At 41.3% G+C, this 19,152-nt stretch overlaps 1 protein-coding gene across 2 annotated transcripts in view; it reads right to left on the bottom strand.

Moving 5' to 3' along the window:
- The window catches only part of ascc3 (activating signal cointegrator 1 complex subunit 3), a 619,273-nt gene that overhangs the window by 148,638 nt on the left and 451,483 nt on the right, over nt 1-19,152 (bottom strand). For both annotated transcript variants that reach the window (XM_041188004.1, XM_041188005.1), the window contains exon 30: nt 18,956-19,098. In XM_041188004.1, coding sequence (XP_041043938.1) covers nt 18,956-19,098 — 143 coding nt within the window. The remainder of the gene's footprint in view (nt 1-18,955; nt 19,099-19,152) is intronic.

The raw sequence follows: 19,152 nt of genomic DNA, 5'->3' as shown, positions 1-19,152 counted from the left end.
CTTTTACAACCCTAGCATGTACACCATCAGGTCCTAGGGATATGTCAAATTTTAGCTCCTTAAGCTTCTCTAATATCTGTACTCTGCAAGCATTAATTACCTTCCATTCCTCACTCTTTTTAACCCCTTGGTTACCCTCTATTTCTGATATGTAATTTGTGTCTTTTACTGTGAGGACAGATATAGGGCAGGATTTCCCCCCCGTCGGGTGGGAAGTTGAAGTGTGGGTGCACAAGAAGCGCCCCTCCGATCGGCGCCCCAGATTGGGGGCGCGCCACCATTTTACGTGGGCAGGCCAATTAAGTGTGACGACTGCATGGAAGCGCACAGCTCCCTGTGCGGGGGGTGGGGGAAATCCCTGAACCTGAGAGTGCGTTCTTTCGCGCATGTGTACAAAAGTACGAAAGAGCACACTCATCTCCGTGAGGCTAAGTGCTGCCTCAGGGAGATTGGCTCTACAATCAAAAATATTTAAAATAAAAAAAAATCCCTAACATGTCCCCTCATGTGACACTGTCACATGAATTGGGACACGTCCATAACTTTTAAAAAAAATTAATTAAATTTTTTAAAACCTACATGAAACCTCATTCAGCCCATGGATGAGGTTTCATGCTTTCTCTGAAGCCCAGGGCTCCTGGCCTGCCCGCCAACCTTAAGGTTGGACGGGCTGGTCAATTAATTACTTCAATGACACAGTCAATGGCCTTAATTGGCCATTGACAGGTCAAAGGGCGCACAGCTGATTTTGCTGCACCCCTGCCTATCTGAAAGTTTAAGGGGTGCGGTGATGTCGGAAGTTCCGCCTGACGTCACCGCGAGTCATTTTACGACGGGAAAATCCTGCCCATAAAATATTTGTTCAATGTCTGCCACTTCTTCATTTCTCATGATAATTTCTCCTGTCTCTGCCTCTAAGGAACCAACATTCACTTTTGGTACTCTCCTCTTTTTTTATACACTTCACCTAAGAAAACCGTGACCTCCACCACAAAATAGGGCAAAGGCAACAGGTGCCTGGGAACACCAACTCTTCCTGGTTCTTTTCCAAGCCACACACCATTGGGCATTTTTGGCGCTAATCATCATCGTTGGCTCTGAATCCTAGAACCCCCTACCTAACAGCACTGTAGAATACCTTCACCACTTGGACCAAGGCAATTCTCAAGGACAGCAAGGGATGGGCAATAAATGCTGGCATGGCCATATCTAGAAAATGAATAAAATATGCACCATACAATCATAATAAATTGGCAAATAACAGTCTTTTTGGTTTGGCATTAAAGTACTCCAGCATTTCCTGAAGGCACATAATCAATTTTGCTTTACGTTATCAGCTTTGGAGATCATGTTATATCCAAATCAACATCCAGTTATTCTCCATACACATTACACAATGTTATTTTATTCACGATAGATTCAACACAAGCACTAAAGACATTGAAGTGTCACACTTTGGAAACTTTTCAAAAAGAAGGAACTATTTCGCGCAACAGACACTATTTATTATCAGTTTCTGTATGAAATTAATTGAGATTTGTTGGACAACATTGTTTATTTTAAGACTGTGGAATATTGCAACTGACACATGTTTACTTTATTTTTCAAGGATATGCTAAGTAAATCAGATTTGTGGCTGCTATTCTGAAAGTAACATATGGATGCATCCTGTTGAGGGCTTGACAGCATTCCAGCTTTTGTGTATAATTTAGGTCCCAATGACAATGCTGGCTCAGTGCTTGGTGGGGTGGTGGTTGGAGGAGGGGGTGGGGGGGAGGAGAGGTGTCATGGTCATGACACCAAAAATCTCCAGCTTTGTTCAGTTCTTTTGTCCGGAATCATTTATTTTTAGAGGCTCATGCCTAATGTTTTATTCCCTCCATATTTAACTGTCCAGCGTATGCTTGGTGTGCTGACGCTTACATCACATTAATTAATTGGATTCTGATTTCAAAGCATTTGAGATGAGGAAGCAGATGTCTGGAAATAATGCTAATTTGGCTTCTTACCAACAAGATGTCAAATGGGTAATGAAAATGGTTTAGTTTTACACAAAATTAAAAGTTGTGTATATTCAAAATAAATGACAGTTCACATACAACAGAACATTATCTGTTCAGAATAAAAATGACTGCCACCTATTGTGCCTTTGAGAATTAAATACCCTAAGGTACAGTCAATTTACATATATGATTTCTAGTGATATGACACTGAAAGCAGAAATAATACATTGTACTAAAAAAATCCAAGCTACTGGCACATTTGTACTATAAGCAGTTACGTTTTAACATTTTAAGTTTCATATTCTCTTGCAAAAATTAAGATATTAATTTTGAGTTGCGCTATATAGGTATGCCATGTGCAAGCATGTGTCACCAGTTCACATATAATTGCATCTGCTGAGTGGTTTTAAGAATATTTCTGGAGCTAACTGACAAATTCAACTTGTTGTACATTTACATGTGCTACCTTAAACTAACAATCTATTCTCATTTAATGTGCAACCATGAGACTTAATGAGATAATTAAATCATAGAGAAAAGCACTTGGGTAATTGCTTTTCAAACCCCTGTCAAGCAAAAGAAAACACAGAGTGAAAAACTGCTCTCCATGCCCTTCTTTCTGCAAGAAAATGCAATTTAGCCCCAATGATCTGGTAGTCTAGTGGTTAAGGTATGGGACCAGCAAGTCAGGCATTTAGTTCAAAATCCCACAACGGCAAGTTATTTGAGTAATTGAGTACATTTAGTCAGTAATGGGATAGCATTAGAAAAATAACTACAAAAGCTGCCATATCATTCTAAAGACCCAACTGCTTTACCAATGTCCTTCAGAAAAAGGAAACTACCATCCCACCTGGTCTGATCTACACTTCATGTCAGTTCCACATTATATGGTTAACTATTAATGTCCTTAGAACAACATGGAATGGGCAATAATTTCTACTTTGCCAGTATCACCCAGATCCCATGAAAAAATAATAAACTAAACATTTAACCCCATTGTGGAATCTACTCAACTGACTTGCAAGAAAGCTACAGGTAAAACTTGCAAAATTGATGAGGAAGTTTTTCAATTCCCAAAGGCCATAGCATCACTCCAGAATATTGCTCCCTTGCTTAAAATTTATAAAATGAACTATTTAACTTTGATCTATTCAAGCGATGATACTTTTATGGTCCCTGGCATACAGGAACAATTGTGCGATATAAGAGTATTTGGTTATGTGTATCTCTCTTTATTCATATATTGTTTAATCTCACTTTAAAAGGATTCAATCAGCATCACATGACCTTCCTCTGCTGCACATCTGTCCATTTACTTACGATTATTTTATACAGATTCTTATTTTGGAAGTAGCTCAGTCTGCCACCTTTCTTAATCACAAACCTTTCACTTTTTGGCCTGCTATTTAGTGGAGAATTTTGGTTTGTATGCAGTCAGACAGCTGCTTCCTCATACGCCTTACTGGACATTTGTATCTCTCCCAATAGAACTCTACAATTTAGCAGCACAGAGGAGGATATTTGACCTATCATCTTTGCACCTATTGTTTTTCCTAGATCAATCCAAAACCTAGCCCACTACATTATACTCTTTTTTGTATCTTTCTAGCTTTGTGTATCTTTCTGATGCTTCAACTATCGAGTTTCTAATCCTATTCCTTAATTTCCTTTTCCAAAATGTATTATCTCACACTTCCCTACATTAAACTGTATCTGCCACTAGCCTGCCAACTTGTCTACGTAAACCAAAAGTGCTGAATCCATTCCTGTTGACCATTGCTACACTGAATATCACACTGAGCTGTCAAGCTGGATTTTATGCTGATGTCATGGTGTGTGCTTGAATCTCTGACCTTCTGACTCTCAGGTGAAAATGTTATCAACTGAGTCAACTTAACCTCAGATTCTTCCAGTAATCAGAGCAATGCCAATGTGGGGGCAGTGCAAATTAGCATTTTTATTATACTGTGCCACTTGCTCTCCATTTATACATTTTCCTTAAGGTGTTCAAGTGAGGTTGAACCTATTAGATTGTAAATCATTTCACTGCAATATCTTATCTCCGATCAAATTTACAATGCTTTATATACTTACAAGGGATGATGGATGGTAAATCCTAGAAATAGTTCAATGTAAACTACTGAACAAAAATTTCTATGATGATTTCTGTACGTACTTTAATCATTTACGAAAATGATTGCTTTTAGCAGTTACCAGTTAATCTATCAGTTTGTAAGTGATAGTAATTAAATGTTTGTAAATAAACATCAGTAAGCTTCATGAAGATTGGCATCTTTGCTTCCTCCCCAACATTATAGTTGTGAAAACAGCATTCCAACACAAGCTTCTTAATGATCAGCACAGTCTGCCTCTATTTGAAACCAAGAAAGCTTTAACTCAATACTGCTAAAGTAGCAGGGTGTGATAACACAACTACCTCTGAAATTCAATATGACAAGATTGTCCTTGAGTAAATCATCCACAGTAAACGTGTGCATGTCTTTGAACATCAAGCGGTGGAAATCTAATTATCATCGCACCTCTGCTTCAGAAAGAAAATCTTTGCCTCATGACTATTTACACAAGAAACAGCTTTCTGTCAATAGCTGCAAAAGTCCTTAGTAGAACCCAAATCAAAAGACATGGGCCTGGTATATTTTTTCCGGAGAAAGATACAGGTTTCAGACAAATATATACAGTGTGCAGAATAATCAGAGAAGCTGCTGACCAACAACAAACTACTTTTTCTCCCTCAGTCCATCAATTTTTAAGGCGTTGACTTGACTGACAGGGCAACATGGGGACCAATTTTCCTATGGATTTTTATCGGAAAAGTAAATATGAGTAAACATAGGAGGAAGACTGGGAAAAACAGTAACAGATTGTTCTTTCCTTTTTACCGCCATGTTAAGTAAAACAGGTTCATGAAGGTAAGCCCAAATATTGCTTATTAGGCTTGTTAATGCCTCAAAGAAAAACTCTTACAGAAATCCTGGGGGACAGGGTACAAAGTAAAATTTTGAACTCAAGGTCGAACTGGGGCTTATTAACCCATTTCTGGCCAAGTTAGTCGAGGGAGAAATGACTAGGACAACAATGCTATTGATAATTTAGATGAATTTTAAATAAAGATAACTATATTAATTTAATAGTGATGTTTTGATAAGCATGAAATGCAGTTTTATCCGTCTTATTGATTGTAATTATAGTCTGCATATGAAGAAAACATATAAATAAATTAACTGCACCAATGTGTTACATCATGATAAAATGTGGTGTTAATATTTAGTAACAGTTGATTGCGCCAGATGTGAAGCATTTCTAAATGTTTTAAAGTCATTATTCCTTATAAACAAATGTTATATGTCAAACATCACCAAACATTTTAGAAGTGTTATAGCTGAACCTTTAGAGCATCTGTGAAGTTATTCCTGTATTGTTTTCCTGGAATAAACAGCCATCTGGAGTATGCTGCACGGTTGCTTGATTGATCACAACCAAAACAGCCTGAACACCACTCATTGTTACCCCTTTTAGTGTTTCTTTTTGAGTTGATTTTCAAACAAGTCCTGAGGGGTTGCTGCATGAATTCACAGAGGGTCCACATTTTGATATTTAATGGGGTTGTTGGAATATTTCATTGTTATGAAGGTCTTTTACCACAGTCCTGATGTCCGTGCTACAGACTGAGAGGTAGGTGCAATTATTTTAGTGATCTGCACTTTGTTCAGGAAGTTTCACCAAGCTTTTGAAGGAACATTTATAATTGCACCAATAATTATATAAGGCTGTGCCAACTGAGTTAAGCCAGTATCAACTTAGACAGGAAGACATGCTTCGAAAATTATCCACAAGATTCTCAATTAATTCTGAATTTTTGAACCTGCAAGGCCAGAAGTTTGGATTATCATTTGAGACTAAAAAGAATCTCCCAATAGATTACCAGAGATCAGATGCAAAATCCCTGTTATTCCTTTACCTAAAATGAGACATTAAGGATTAGATATCCACTCCTCTAAGTGACAGGAAATTGGACTCAACCCATTAAAATCATAAAAAATCTGGACATGATGTGCCATTTATATTAAAGAATTGAGCAATAAAACATTTATCTTGTGATGATTTCAGCCCTATATTGCCATAGAAAGCATCCCATTTATAAAGCACACTGTTAAGAAACTTGAAGACAACAGTGCAACTCTTTTATAGTTGGAATGTTTACTTTAGTGTCACTCCCTTTTTCCATTGGTTCAGAAGGTACGCATTAGCCAAAGAGCTTTGCTGTGTATCTAGAAGTCACTCAGCCCTTTGCTTTTTGGCTGCTTGAGCTTCCAATTGGAGAGGCATGGCTAAAATCTTATTAACTGATATCAATAAAAACAGAAAATACTGGAAATACTCAGCATGTCAGGCAGCATCGGTGGAGAGAAACTGAGTTAACGTTTCAGGCTCCTCAACTAAACTGCTACACAGTGACTTTCCCTCCATCATAAGGTCAGAAATGGGGATGCTCACTGATGACTGCAGCGTGCTCAGTAACATTTGCTACTCCTCAGATACTGAAGTGGATTATGCCCACATGTAGCAAAACCCAGACAACATTCAGGCTTAGGCTGACAAGTGGCAATCCAATCATCCCCCTTGAAGTTCAACAGCATTGCCATGGCTGAATCTCTTACCATCAATATCCTGCAGGTTATCTTTCACTAGCCATTTTAATACTGTGGCTACAAGAGCAGGTCAGAGGCTGGGAATTCTGTGGTGAGTAACTCACTGCCTGAATCCCAAAAGCCTGTCCACCATTTAAAGGGCACAAGTCAGGGGTGTGATGAAATATTCTTCACTCACCTGGACGAGTGCAGCTCCAACAACACTGGTGCCATCCACCACTGGTGCACCACAGCAGCAGTGTGTGCCATCCAGAAGATCCAATGATGCAACTGTCAAAGATCCTTCAATCGTAGAACAAGGCAGCAGATGCATGAGAACTGCAGCACCTGCATGTTTCTTCCATGCCACATACCACCCTGACTTGGAATTATAATGTCCTTCCTTCACTATTGCTGGGTCAAAATCCTGGAACTCCCTTCCTAACAGCATTGCAGGTATACTTACACCAGGTCAACTGCAGCGATTCAAGAAAGCACCACTTTATCAAAGGAACACAATTAAGGATGGGAAACGAACGATGGTCTTGCCAGCAATGCTCTTATCCCATGAATGAAAATAAAGTATTCACTCAATTACTCAAAACAAGTGTGCTAGTCAGTTGCACATTACATCAGCTTATCCCAATAACTAAATCTATAACCAAGAAGAACCTGACTTGCTTTGAGTTGAAGCCATATGTTAAGGTCTGTTTTGAAATTATTTTTTTGCAGAATTGTGTTTTGGAAATTTCTGTTGTATTTTGAAGCCATGATCACAACAGGCAGCATGAGTGTATGACCAAAAAATGTGTGCTAGGTATTATTAAAGCCATTATGAACTACCAGTTCATTTGGTAGTTGGAGAAGGTTATTTGAGCTTTTCGTGCAACCATCATCATTTCTGCATGATTCCAGGGTTTTGGGCTGAAGTTTCCCAACTTTGAAGATAATCAGGAAGAGCGGACTGTTTCTGGGTTCCGACCCCTGCTCACGGCTGCAGTTCCTGCTGGCTTAGTTTTACGGGAGGCAACTAATTAGCAGGTTGCCTCCATGTTCACCATCCAATTAGGAATGGCAAGTGGATTGCAGTGTGGGAGGTGTATGCAGTATGGCCTTCTGCAAGCAAAGCCGGTAACCCTAATTGTCTCACCAGTGAGAGCGCTGAGGAGTGGTAGGGAAGAAATGGAGATGCTAGCAATATCAGGGAAGAGGTTGCCACTACATTAGTCTCTTGATGATTGGACACATTCAGGAATTCCCTTCAGAAAATCTTCATGCAATGGTAAGGCTATTACCTGGAAAGAGAGCAGTCTTGCCATATTAAAACCTCAGTTCTCTCACAGCTCTGACCTCCTGCTGTGAAGCCCCCACCTCTTTGTAGCTGGTGTGCTGACACAGCATGATGCTGGCAGAATTGCCTTGTGGCGTGAAAGTTGCTGATAATTAATCACTCAACAACCTTAATTGGCATCCCACCATGGATGCATGAGTTGCTTGTGTCAAATCCAACCTGTCTCTGGAAAAATTGACTGGAGGCAAGAACTAATTACCAAATTGGCCAAAGCTATCTTTCCCCAGAATTTGCTTGCCCACACCCACCCCCTGCATCTCTATATTTACCTCAGCCCTTTGACTCTACTATCTACCCAAAAGCTCATCTGAAAATTTGATTACTTTCTGTGTGAAGAATTTTATGGCATTAGTACCAAACTTATCTTTTGCTCTTGCTCTACTGTCAGATTAATTTGAAGCAAAGTTCCAAATTTGCCTTTTCAACCCGTTACTATCATATACCTCAATAAGACCCCCTTCCACTTTTTGCTTTCAATTTTCAAAAACTCACATTTCTTTTTTTCTCATGACTCAGTCCTCTGACATTAGGGATCAGTCTCAAGGACCTTCCACACAGCCCATCCCTTGAGTCTTAATGATCGGACTGGTCTAACTAACATATTATACAGTTTAAGCACAATCTCTTCTAATGTGTACTCTACTTTTTCTGGCTATGGAGTTCAGTATTCGGTTTAACTTGTTGACTGATGCATGAGATAATGCAATATGTTAAAAACCAATAATATTCATCCTCAGCTATGTCAGTTGTATGTTATCTGATCTTTTTGGCTTGGTCAATTAATGCTGCAATAGTGTTGATGGATCTTTTGACATATTTATATTCACACTGTGCAGCTGCTGTAATCAATCAACCATTGAACTTTAAAGCAACAGTATCCCAGTAAATTCCCCAAATAAAATTTAGGAGTTAAAAAAGTATCAAAAGATAGGACCACAGTGTTAGCTACGAATCCCCACTGCACTTTAATTCTTGCCTGCAGTCTTCATAAGTGGGAATCAGCACTGTAGGGGGCTAAGTAACAAGTTATCTGATTCCCAGAATTAGATACAAAAACGTCTTTAAACCAGATCACATTTGATAGTGATCTTTGTTAGTTAGATGCTCCACACAGGGAAGACAGTGATATTCTGCAGGTTGTGGAGGGTGGGGGCTATGGGAGAGCAGGGAACAACATGTCTTAGTCCTCAAATTATATCATAAAAACTATAACTATATCATTGATATTTTATGAAAACTAATTCTTGTCACGACTTTTATATAACCCACTGAGCTCTTTTGCAGCAGCCAGCTATACTGCATTGGCTACAGCGTGGCGCTGGAAGATGGCTAAGGTTTACCTTTGTTTAAAAAGGGAGCAAGGGATAGCCTAAGTAATTACATGCCAGTCAGTTTAACCTCAGTGGTGGGCAAATTATTGGAAAAAGTTCTGAGACACAGCATAAATTGTCTGTTGGAGAGACATAGATTAATCAAAGACATTCAGCATGGATTTGTTAAGGGAAGGAAGTGTCTGACTACCTTGAAGGTAGCGTGTCTGATGTAGTCTATATGGCTTTTTATCAAAGGCTTCTGACAAGGCCCCACATGAAAGAGTAGTCAGAAAATTAAAATCTCATGGAATTCAAGGGAGAATGGGAAGTTGGATCCAAAATTGGCTCAGTAGCAGGAAGGAAAAGAAAGAAAGATTTGCGTTTATATAGCGCTTTTCAAGACCACCAGTGCTCTACAGCCAATGAAGTACTTCCTGAAGTCTAGTCACTGTTGTAATGCAGGAGACGTGGCAGTCAACTTGCACTCAGAAAATTCCCACAAACTTGATAATGACCAAATAAACTTTTTTTTCAGCAGTATGTTTCCAGTCCAATGCAAAAGGAGGCATTGCTAAATCTAGTTCCCAGGAATGATGTGGGCCAAGGAGATCAAGGGTCAATGAGGGAACATTTAAGGGACAGTGATCATTGTATCATAAGGTTTAGGTTGACCATGAAAAAGGACAAGGAACAATCCAGTGCAAGAATAATTAATTGGGGGAAAGCCAACGTCAATAGGATAAGAATGGATCTGACCCAGGTAAACTGGAATCGAGTAGGCAGGCAAAGCTAGAACTGAACAATGGGCTGCCTTTAAAGGCGAGATCGTTCTGGCACAATCAAAGTATATTCCCACGAAAGGGAAAGGTGAACAAATCCAGTGCTCCCTGGGTGATAGAGAGGTCAAGATGAAGAAGGAAAAGTGTGCTTGTGACAGATGTCAGCTGCATATAGAAGGTTCAGAAAGGAATTGAAAAAACAAATGAGTGAAGCAAATGGAGAAGAGACTGGCAGTTAACATAAAAGGGAGCCTAAAAGTCTTCTATAGGCATAATAATAGTAAATGGGTGGTAAAAGGAGGTGTGGAGCTGATTAGGGACCAAAAAGGGGATTTTTTATTTATTCTTTCATGGAATGTAGGCATCAATGGCTGGGCCAGCATCTATTGCCCATTCCTAATTGCTTTCTTCTAAACTCCAATGAGTACAGGCCCAACCTACTCAACCTCTCCCCATAGGAAAATCCCTCCAACCCCCGGATCAATCTAGTGAACGTTCTCTGGATTGCCTCCAATGCCAGTATATCTTTCCTTAGATAAGGGAACCAAAACTGTTCACAGTATTCTAGGTGTAGTCTAACTAGAGCCTTGTGTAGTTTCAGCAAGAGTTCTCTATTTTTATACTCCATTCCCTTTGAAATAAAGGCCAACATTCCATTTGCCTTACCTATTACCTGCTAAACTTGTATGCTAGCTTTTTGGGATTCATGCACAAGGATCCTCAAATCCCTCTGTGCTGCAGCTTTTTTCAGTCTTTCTCCATTTAAGTAACATTCAGCTCCTCTATTCTTCCTGCAAAAGTGCATAACCTCACACTTTCCCACATTATATTCCATCTGCCACGTTTTTGCCCACTCACTTAACCCATCTATATCCCTCTGTAGACTCTTTGCGTCATCCCCACCACAAGCCTTCCCATCTATTTTTGTGTTATCTGCAAACCTGGCGATAGTATATTCATTTCCCTCAACCAAGTCATTAACATACATTGTAAATAATTGTGGCCCCAGCACTGATCCCTGTGGCACTCCACTAGATATAGGTTGCCGTCTTGAAAATACGCTCCCCCCGTCTCCCAACTCTCTGTCTTCTATCCATGCTTATATACTACCCCCAACACCATGGGCTCTTATCTTATTAAGTAACCTTATGTGTGGTACCTTATCAAATGCCTTTTTGGAAATCCAAATATATTACACCTACTGGTCCCCTTCTATCTATCCTGCTTATTACCTCCTCAAAGAATTCTAATAAATTTGTCAGGCTTCCCCTTCATGATTTCCCCTTCATAAAGCCATGCTGACTCTGCTTGATTATATTAAGCATTACTAAATGCTCTGCTATCACATCCTTTGCTGAATGGCCCTGGCTGAACCAAAGCTGGCTGTCATACAGCACATTATTGCTAAACAAATGCCGCTTGATAGCACTGTTGACAATTCCTCCTATCACTTTACTGATGATCGAGGGTAGATTGATGGAGCGGTAACTGGCCAGGTTGGATTTGTCCTGTTTTTCAGGACATACTTGAGCAATTTTCCATATTGCCGGGTAGATGCCTATGTTGTAGCTGTACTGGGACTGCTTAGCTAGCAGCGCGGCAAATTCTGGAGCACAAGTCTTCAGTACTATTGCAGGAAATGTTGTCAGAGCTCACAGCTTTTGCAGAATCCAATGCCTTCAGCCGTTTTTTTGCTATCATGTGGAATCAAATTGGCTGAAGGTTGGCATGTGTGATGTTGGGCACCTTAGGAGGATGCTGAGGAGCACTTCTGGCTGAAGGTTGTTGCAAATGCTTCAGCCTTGTCTTTTGCACTGATGTGCTGGGCTTCCCCATCATTGAGGATGAGGATCGTTCAATTGTCCAGCACCATTCCCGACTAGATGTGACAGGGCTGCAGAGCTTAGATTTGATCCGTTGATTGTGAGCTCACTGAGTGCTACCTATTGCATGCCGCTTCTGCTGTTTGGTATGCAAGTAGTCCTGTGTTGTAGCTTCATCAGGTTGACACTTCATTTTTAGGTATGCCAGGTGTTGCTCCTGGCATGCCCTCCTGCGCTCTTCGTTGAACCAGGGTTGATTCCTTGGCTTGACGGCAATGGTAAAGTGAAGGATATGCTGGGTCATGAGGGTACAGATTGTGGTTGTGTACAATTCTGCTGCTGCTGATGGCCCAGTTTTCAGCTGCAAGATCTGTTCTGAATCTCTCCCATTAAGCAGGATGGTAGTGCGACACAACACAATGGAGGGTAAACTCAATGTGAAGATGGGACTTTGTCATCACAAGGACTGTGTGGTTGTCACTCCTACCGACACTGTCATGGACAGATGCATCTTTGGCTGGCAGGAAAGTGAGGGCAAGGTCTAGTAGGTTTCTTCTCTCTTGTTGATTTCCTCACCACCAGCCGCAGACCAAGTCTAGCAGCCATGTCCTTTGGGATTTGGCCAGCTCAGTCAGCAGTGGTGCGACCGAGACACTCTTGATGATGGATATTGAAGTCCCCCAGCCAGAGTACATTCTGTACCCTAGCCACTCTCAGTGCTTCCTCCAAGTGGTGTTCAAAATGGAGGAGCACTGATTCATCAGCTGAGTGCAGGTGGCAGTGTGGTAGGTAGTAATCAACAGGAGGTTTCCATGTTTTACCTGATGCCATGAGACTTTGTGGGGTCCAGTCGATGTTGAGGACTCCCAGAACAAATCCCTTGTGATCATATAACACTGTGCTGCCACTTCTGATGAGTTTGTCCTACTGGTGGGACGGGACATACCCAGGGATGGTGATGTCTGGGACATTATCTTTAAGGTATGATTCCGTGAGTATGATTAGTTGTGACACTGTTGCTTGGCTAGTCTGTGGGACAGCTCTCCCAATCCTGGCAGGGTGGACAGGACTCGCTATGGCGTTGTTGTTTCCGATGCCTAGGTCTATGCTGGGTGGTCTGCCCAGTTTCACCCCTCATTGATTTTTCTGCAGCGGTTTGATACAACCAGTGGCTTGCTTGGCCATTGCCGAGGGCAGTTAAGAGTCAATCACATTGATTTGGGTTTGGACTCACATGTAGGCCTGACCAATTAAGGGCAGCAGATGTCTTTCCCTAAAGGACATTCATGGACCAGATGCGTTTTTATGACAATCATTATGGAGGCTGGATTTTAATTCCAGGTTTATTAATTAAATTTCAATTCCACCAGCTTCGTGGTTTGTTTGTTTCTTTTCATTCATACACGGGATGCGGACTTCGCTGGCTGGGCCAGCATTCATTGCCCATCCCTAGCTGCCCTTGCCAAGGTGGTGATGGTAAGCTGTCTTCTTGAACTTCTGCAGTCCATGTGGTGTAGGTACACCCACAGTGCTGTTAATGAGGGAGTTCCAGGACTTTGACCCAGCGACAGTGAAGGAACAGGAATATTTCCAAGTTAGGATGGTGAGTGGCTTGGAGGGGAGTTTCCAGTTGCTGGTGTTCCCACCTATCTGCTACCCTTGTCCTTCTAGATGGTAGTGGCCGTTGGTTTGGAAGGTGCTGTCCAAGGAGCCTTGGTGAGTTCCTGCAGTGCATCTTGTATATGGTACACACTGCTGCTGTGAGTCGGTGGTGGAGGGAGTGAATGTTTGTGGATGTGGTGCCAAACAAGTGGACTGCTTTGTCCTGGATGGTGTCAAGCTTCTGGAGTGCTTTGGGAGTGGCACTCATCCAGGCAAGTGGGGAGTATTCCATCATACTCCTGACTTGTGCCTTGTAGATGATGGACAGGCTTTGGGAAGTCAGGAAGTGAGTTATTTGTTTTACGATTCCTAGTCTCTGACCTGCTCTTGTAGCCACAGTATTTATGTGGCTAGTCCAGTTCAGTTTCTGGTCAATGGTAACTCCCAGGATGTTGACAGTGGGGGATTCAGTGACGGTAACACAATTGAATGTCGAGGGGTGATGGTTAGATTCTCTCTTGTTGAAGATGGTCATTGCCTATATCACCTGTGTGATGCGAATGTTACTTGCCACTTGTCAGCCCAAGCCCGGAGATTGTCATGAACTGCTTCAGTTTCTGAGCACTCGCGAATGGGGCTGAACATTGTGCAATCATCAGTGAACATCGCACTTCTGACCTTATGATGGAATGAAGGTCATTAATGAAGCAGCTGAAGTTGGTTGGTCTAAGGACACTACCCTGGGGAACTTCGGCATTGATGTCCTGGAACTGAGATGACTGACCCCGAACAACTATAACCATCTTCCTTTGTGCTAGGTGTGACTCCAACCAGTCGAGAGCTTTCCCCCTGATTCCCATTGACTCCAGTTTTGCTAGGGCTCCTTGATGCCACACTTGGTTAAATGCAGCCTTGATGTCAAGGGCAGTCACTCTCACCTCACTAGTTCAGCTCTTTTGTCCATGTTTGAACCAAGGCTGTAATGAGGTCAGGAGCTGAGTGGCCCTGGTGAAACCCAAACTGGGCGTCAGTGAGCAGGCTGTTGCTAAGGAAGTGCCGCTTGATAGCACTGTTGATGACCCCTTCCATTTCTTTACTGATGATCAAGAGTAGACTGATGGGGTGGTAATTGGCCAGGTTGGATTTGTCCTCCTTTGTGTGTACAGGACATACCTGGGCCATTTTCCACATAGCCGGGTTGATGCCAGTGTTATAGCTGTATTGGAACAGCTTAGCTAGGGGCACGGAAAGTTCTGGAGCACAAGTCTTCAGTACTATTGCTGGAATATTGTCAGGGCCCATAGCCTATGCAGTATCCAGTGCCTTCAGCTGTTTCTTGCTATCAGGCGGAGTGGATGGGTTGGTGGAGTGGGCATTAAAGTGGCAGATGGATTTTAACATACACAAGTATGAGGTCATACATTTAGGGAGGTCAAACAGTTACAGGGATTACACAATAAATGGGAATATACTAAGAGGGGTAGATGAAGTGAGAGATCTTGGCGTACAAGTACACAGGTCCCTAAAGGCAGCAGTTCAAGCAGACAAGGTTGTAAAGAAGGCATATGGAATGCTCTCCTTCATTGGCAGAGGTATAGAATATAAAAGTAAGGATATAATGTTGGAATTGTATAAAACACTGGTGAGGCCACAACTGGAGTATTGTGTTCAGTTCTGGTCACCACATTACAGGACATAATAGCTCTGCAGAGACTGCAGAGGAGGTTTACAAGAATGTTGTCAGGGTTAGAAAAGTGTAGCTACGAGGAGAGATTGGATAGGTTGGGGTTATTTTTCTTAGAACAAAGAAGGCTGAGAGATCACTTGATTGAGGTGTACAAAATTATAAGTGGAATGGATAGAATGGACAGGATAAAATTGGTACTCTTGGTGGAGAATTCTAGAACCAGGGGACATAGAGTCAAGATATGTGGCAGAAGGTGTAGGGGAGACATGAGGAAGAACTTTTTTACGCAGAGGGTAGTGGGTGTCTGGAATTGCTGCCCAAGTTGGTAGTAGAGGCAGAAATTTTAAACTCGTTTAAAAAGTAACTGGATCTGCACCTAAAATGCTGTAAGCTGCAGGGCTATGGGCCGGGTGCAGGAAGGTGGGATTAGAAAGGGCACCTGGGTATCCTCAGGCTGGCATGGACAAGATGGGCTGAATGGCCTCCTTCTGTGCTGTAACTTTTCTATGGTTCTATGGATCGAATTGGCTGAAGACTGGCATCTGTGATGCTGGGGACCTCCGGAGGAGGCTGAGATAGATCATCATCTCGATACTTCTGGCTGAAGTTTGTAGAAACTGCTTCAGCCTTATCTAAGATTTGAAAACATGCTCCCAGGGCATTAGCCTCAGGCTCTGGATTACTAGTCCAGTGACATTACCATTATGCCACCATCTCCCCATAGATGCACTAAAATATCCTGAAGGAAGCAAGAGTGGAAATTGCGGAGGTCATATTTTTCCAACCTGCCTTAGAATAGAGTGGTGCGAGAAGACTAGCGAATTGTAAAACTTACACCCTTGTTCAAAAATAGGGTGTAAAGATAAGCCCAACGACCAGAAACCACTCAGTTTAACCTTGGTGGTGGGGAAACTTCCAGAAACGATAATTTGGGACAAAATTAATAGTCACTTGGGCAAATGCTGGTTAATTGAAGAAAGCCAGCACAGATTCGTTTAGGGCAAATTATGTTTAATTAACTTGCTTGAGTTTTTTGATGAGATAATAGACAGTTGATGAGGTTAATGCTGTTGATGTGGTGTATATGGACTTCCAAAGTGCATTTGATACAGTGTCACTCAACAGGCTTGTAAGCAAAGTTACAGCTCATGGAATAAAAGGGACAGTAGCAACATGGATACAAAATTGGCTGATTGGTAGGAAACAAAGAGTAAAGGACGACTGGAGGAAGTTTTTAAAAATTCTTTCATAGCATGTGGGTGTTGCTGGCAAGGCCAGCATTTGTTGCCCATCCCCAATTGCCCTTGAACTGAGTGGCTTGTTAGGCCTTTTCAAAAAGCAGTTAAGAGTCAATCACATTGCTGTGTGTCCGAACCAGGTAAAGGCAGTATATTTCCTTTGCTAAACAAGATTAGTGAACCAGATGAGCTGTTACAACAATCAATGACAGCTGTAATGGTCAGCATTACTGAGAGTAGCTTTATATTCTAGTTTTATTAATTGAATTTAAATTTCACCCACTGCCATGATGGGATTTGAATACTTGCTCCCAGAGCATTAACCTGGGCATTACTAATCCAGTGACAATACCATACGTCAGCATCTCCCCTGTAGTGGAGCTCTCCAGGGGTTGGTGTTAGGAGTGCTGCTATTCCTGATCTATATTAATGACCTAGATTTTAGTGTATAGGGCACACTTTCAAAATTTGCAGACAGTACAGAACTTGGAAGTCATGTGAAATGTGAGGAGAATAGTGTAGAACTTCAAAAGCATATAGACAGTTCTTCTCTACTCTCTGTTTCCTATCAATCAGCCAATTTTGTATCCATGTTGCTACAGTCCCTTTTATTCCATGAGCTGTAACTTGGCTCACAAGTCTATGGGATGGATGGAAAAGAGGCAGATGAAATTCAACACACCAGCCTGCTCTTATGCCCACATGTCCGTCTTTGACCTGCTGCAATGTTCCAGTGAAGCTCAACCCAAACTGGAGGAACAGCACCTTATCTTCCATTAAGGCACTTTACAGCCTTCTGGGCTTAACATTGGATTCAACAACTTCAGACCATGAACTCTCTCCTCCATCCTCCCCACTTTTTAATCCCCTATTTTCAATATTCATTTTTATTTTTTATCCACTTATTTAAAAAAAAACATTTTTATTCATTGTTTTATCCCCACCTTTTATCCTAGTTTCAATTGTTTTTCCCACCACCGTCCCCTCCCCCCATCCCACTCCCACTAGGGCCATCTATCACTTGTTCATGTTGCTCTTTCCAGAGTGCTTACCCTTGTCCTGCCATTATCACATTCTGCTTTCTACCTTAATGCCACCATCAGCACCTCCTTTAGCCAGTACCACTGCCATTAATACCCCTTTGTCCTTTTGTTCATGACATCTTTATCAATCCCTCCTTTGCCTCCACCTATCGCTGGCCTTCTCTCCAGCTTCACCTGCTCCAGTGAGCATAAACAGTATAAATTTCATCACATTTTTACTACTCTTTAGCTTTGAAGAACAGTCATACGGACTTGAAATGTTAACTCTGTCTTTCTCTCCACTGATGCTGTTAGACTTGCTGAGTTTTTCCAGCATTTTCTGTTTTTGTTTCATGTTTCCAGCATTTGCAGTATTTTGCTTTTGTCTTTGTATGTCTTTTACAGTCATAAGCATAAGTTAAACACTTACTGAATGGGTATGCAGATCATTTTTTAAAAACTTGTGGTTAAACAAGGAGTGGAAAAAGAGGGGAATCACTCCACCCCTCCTCACCTGGTCGTAACACTGGCTTTGATTTCTTTGTGGAGGCTGAGGGGTGATTTAATTGAGGTTGTATAAAATTATGAGGGCCTAGATAGAATTGATAGGAAGGAACTATTTTCATTAGCAGAGAGTTCAATACCATAGATTTAAAATAATTGGTAGAGGATTAGAGGAAGGTTGAGGCATAATTTTTCTGCAGAGGGTGGTGGTGGTTGGAATCAAAAGGGTGGTAGAGGCACAATCTCCATTGAATTTAAAACATCCATGGATATGCACTTGAGAACTTGAGGTGCTGTAACCTCAGTCCACAGGGATGGGGACCAAGAGCTGGAAGGTGGGACTATACTGGATTTTGGTTGGCATGGACACAATGGGCTGAATGGCCTCCTTCTGTGCCATAAACCTTTCCATGTTTCTTTTTGGAGTTTCCTATAAAACTTACAGAAAAACTAAAACAAAATTGAAGAACACATGTCAGCAGATATATTCCAACAAAATCCATTTACACTGGCAACTGTTGATTTGTCAAACTAGTATACAGTTTTTATAGTTATTGTTTCGTATACGACTTTGTCAAAGGTACTAAATTCTATAAATTGCTGGTCTGTGCTGGATATCCAATAGGCCTACAAATTTTACTGTGAACTTTAGATAGTTAGGATAGGTTGATAAAAGAAAATAAAACAAGCAAGAGTGGAGTTACGATATGAAAGAGTACCAAATTGTAATTTTTAAAACTATTAATCTATGATTTATTAATAAGCAAAATGTCATCTGAAAATTGATGAGCTTGGTAAGAGAATGTAGATAGTTTAAACTCAGTGCCGCAATACAATGTTGACTTAACAAGAGGCATATTTATAGGGAAAATCTGTGCATCCACTCTGCTCACCCTGAAAACATCGATATTAATAATTCAACCCATTAGAAAAAACAAAATAACAGGTAAAACAATTCACATTTCAGGTTGAGCACTATACCTCTCGCTCATCCATGTGCAGCCACTGTTTAGGGTCATCCTCTACTGCTAGAAATGCTATCAAATCCAAAGCTGTGAGGCGAGTCTGACGTCTGGATGACACAAAGATCAGCACAGGCTTGGATGGGGAATGGCTCCGAATTGCTGTTTAAAAAAAAATAAACTATCTGAACAATTTGTAAAAGTCAAGATCTAATG

This window comes from Carcharodon carcharias, chromosome 5 (genome assembly GCF_017639515.1).
Source record: "Carcharodon carcharias isolate sCarCar2 chromosome 5, sCarCar2.pri, whole genome shotgun sequence".
Lineage (NCBI taxonomy): Eukaryota > Metazoa > Chordata > Chondrichthyes > Lamniformes > Lamnidae > Carcharodon > Carcharodon carcharias.
This window is presented reverse-complemented; position numbering and strand designations above follow the sequence as displayed.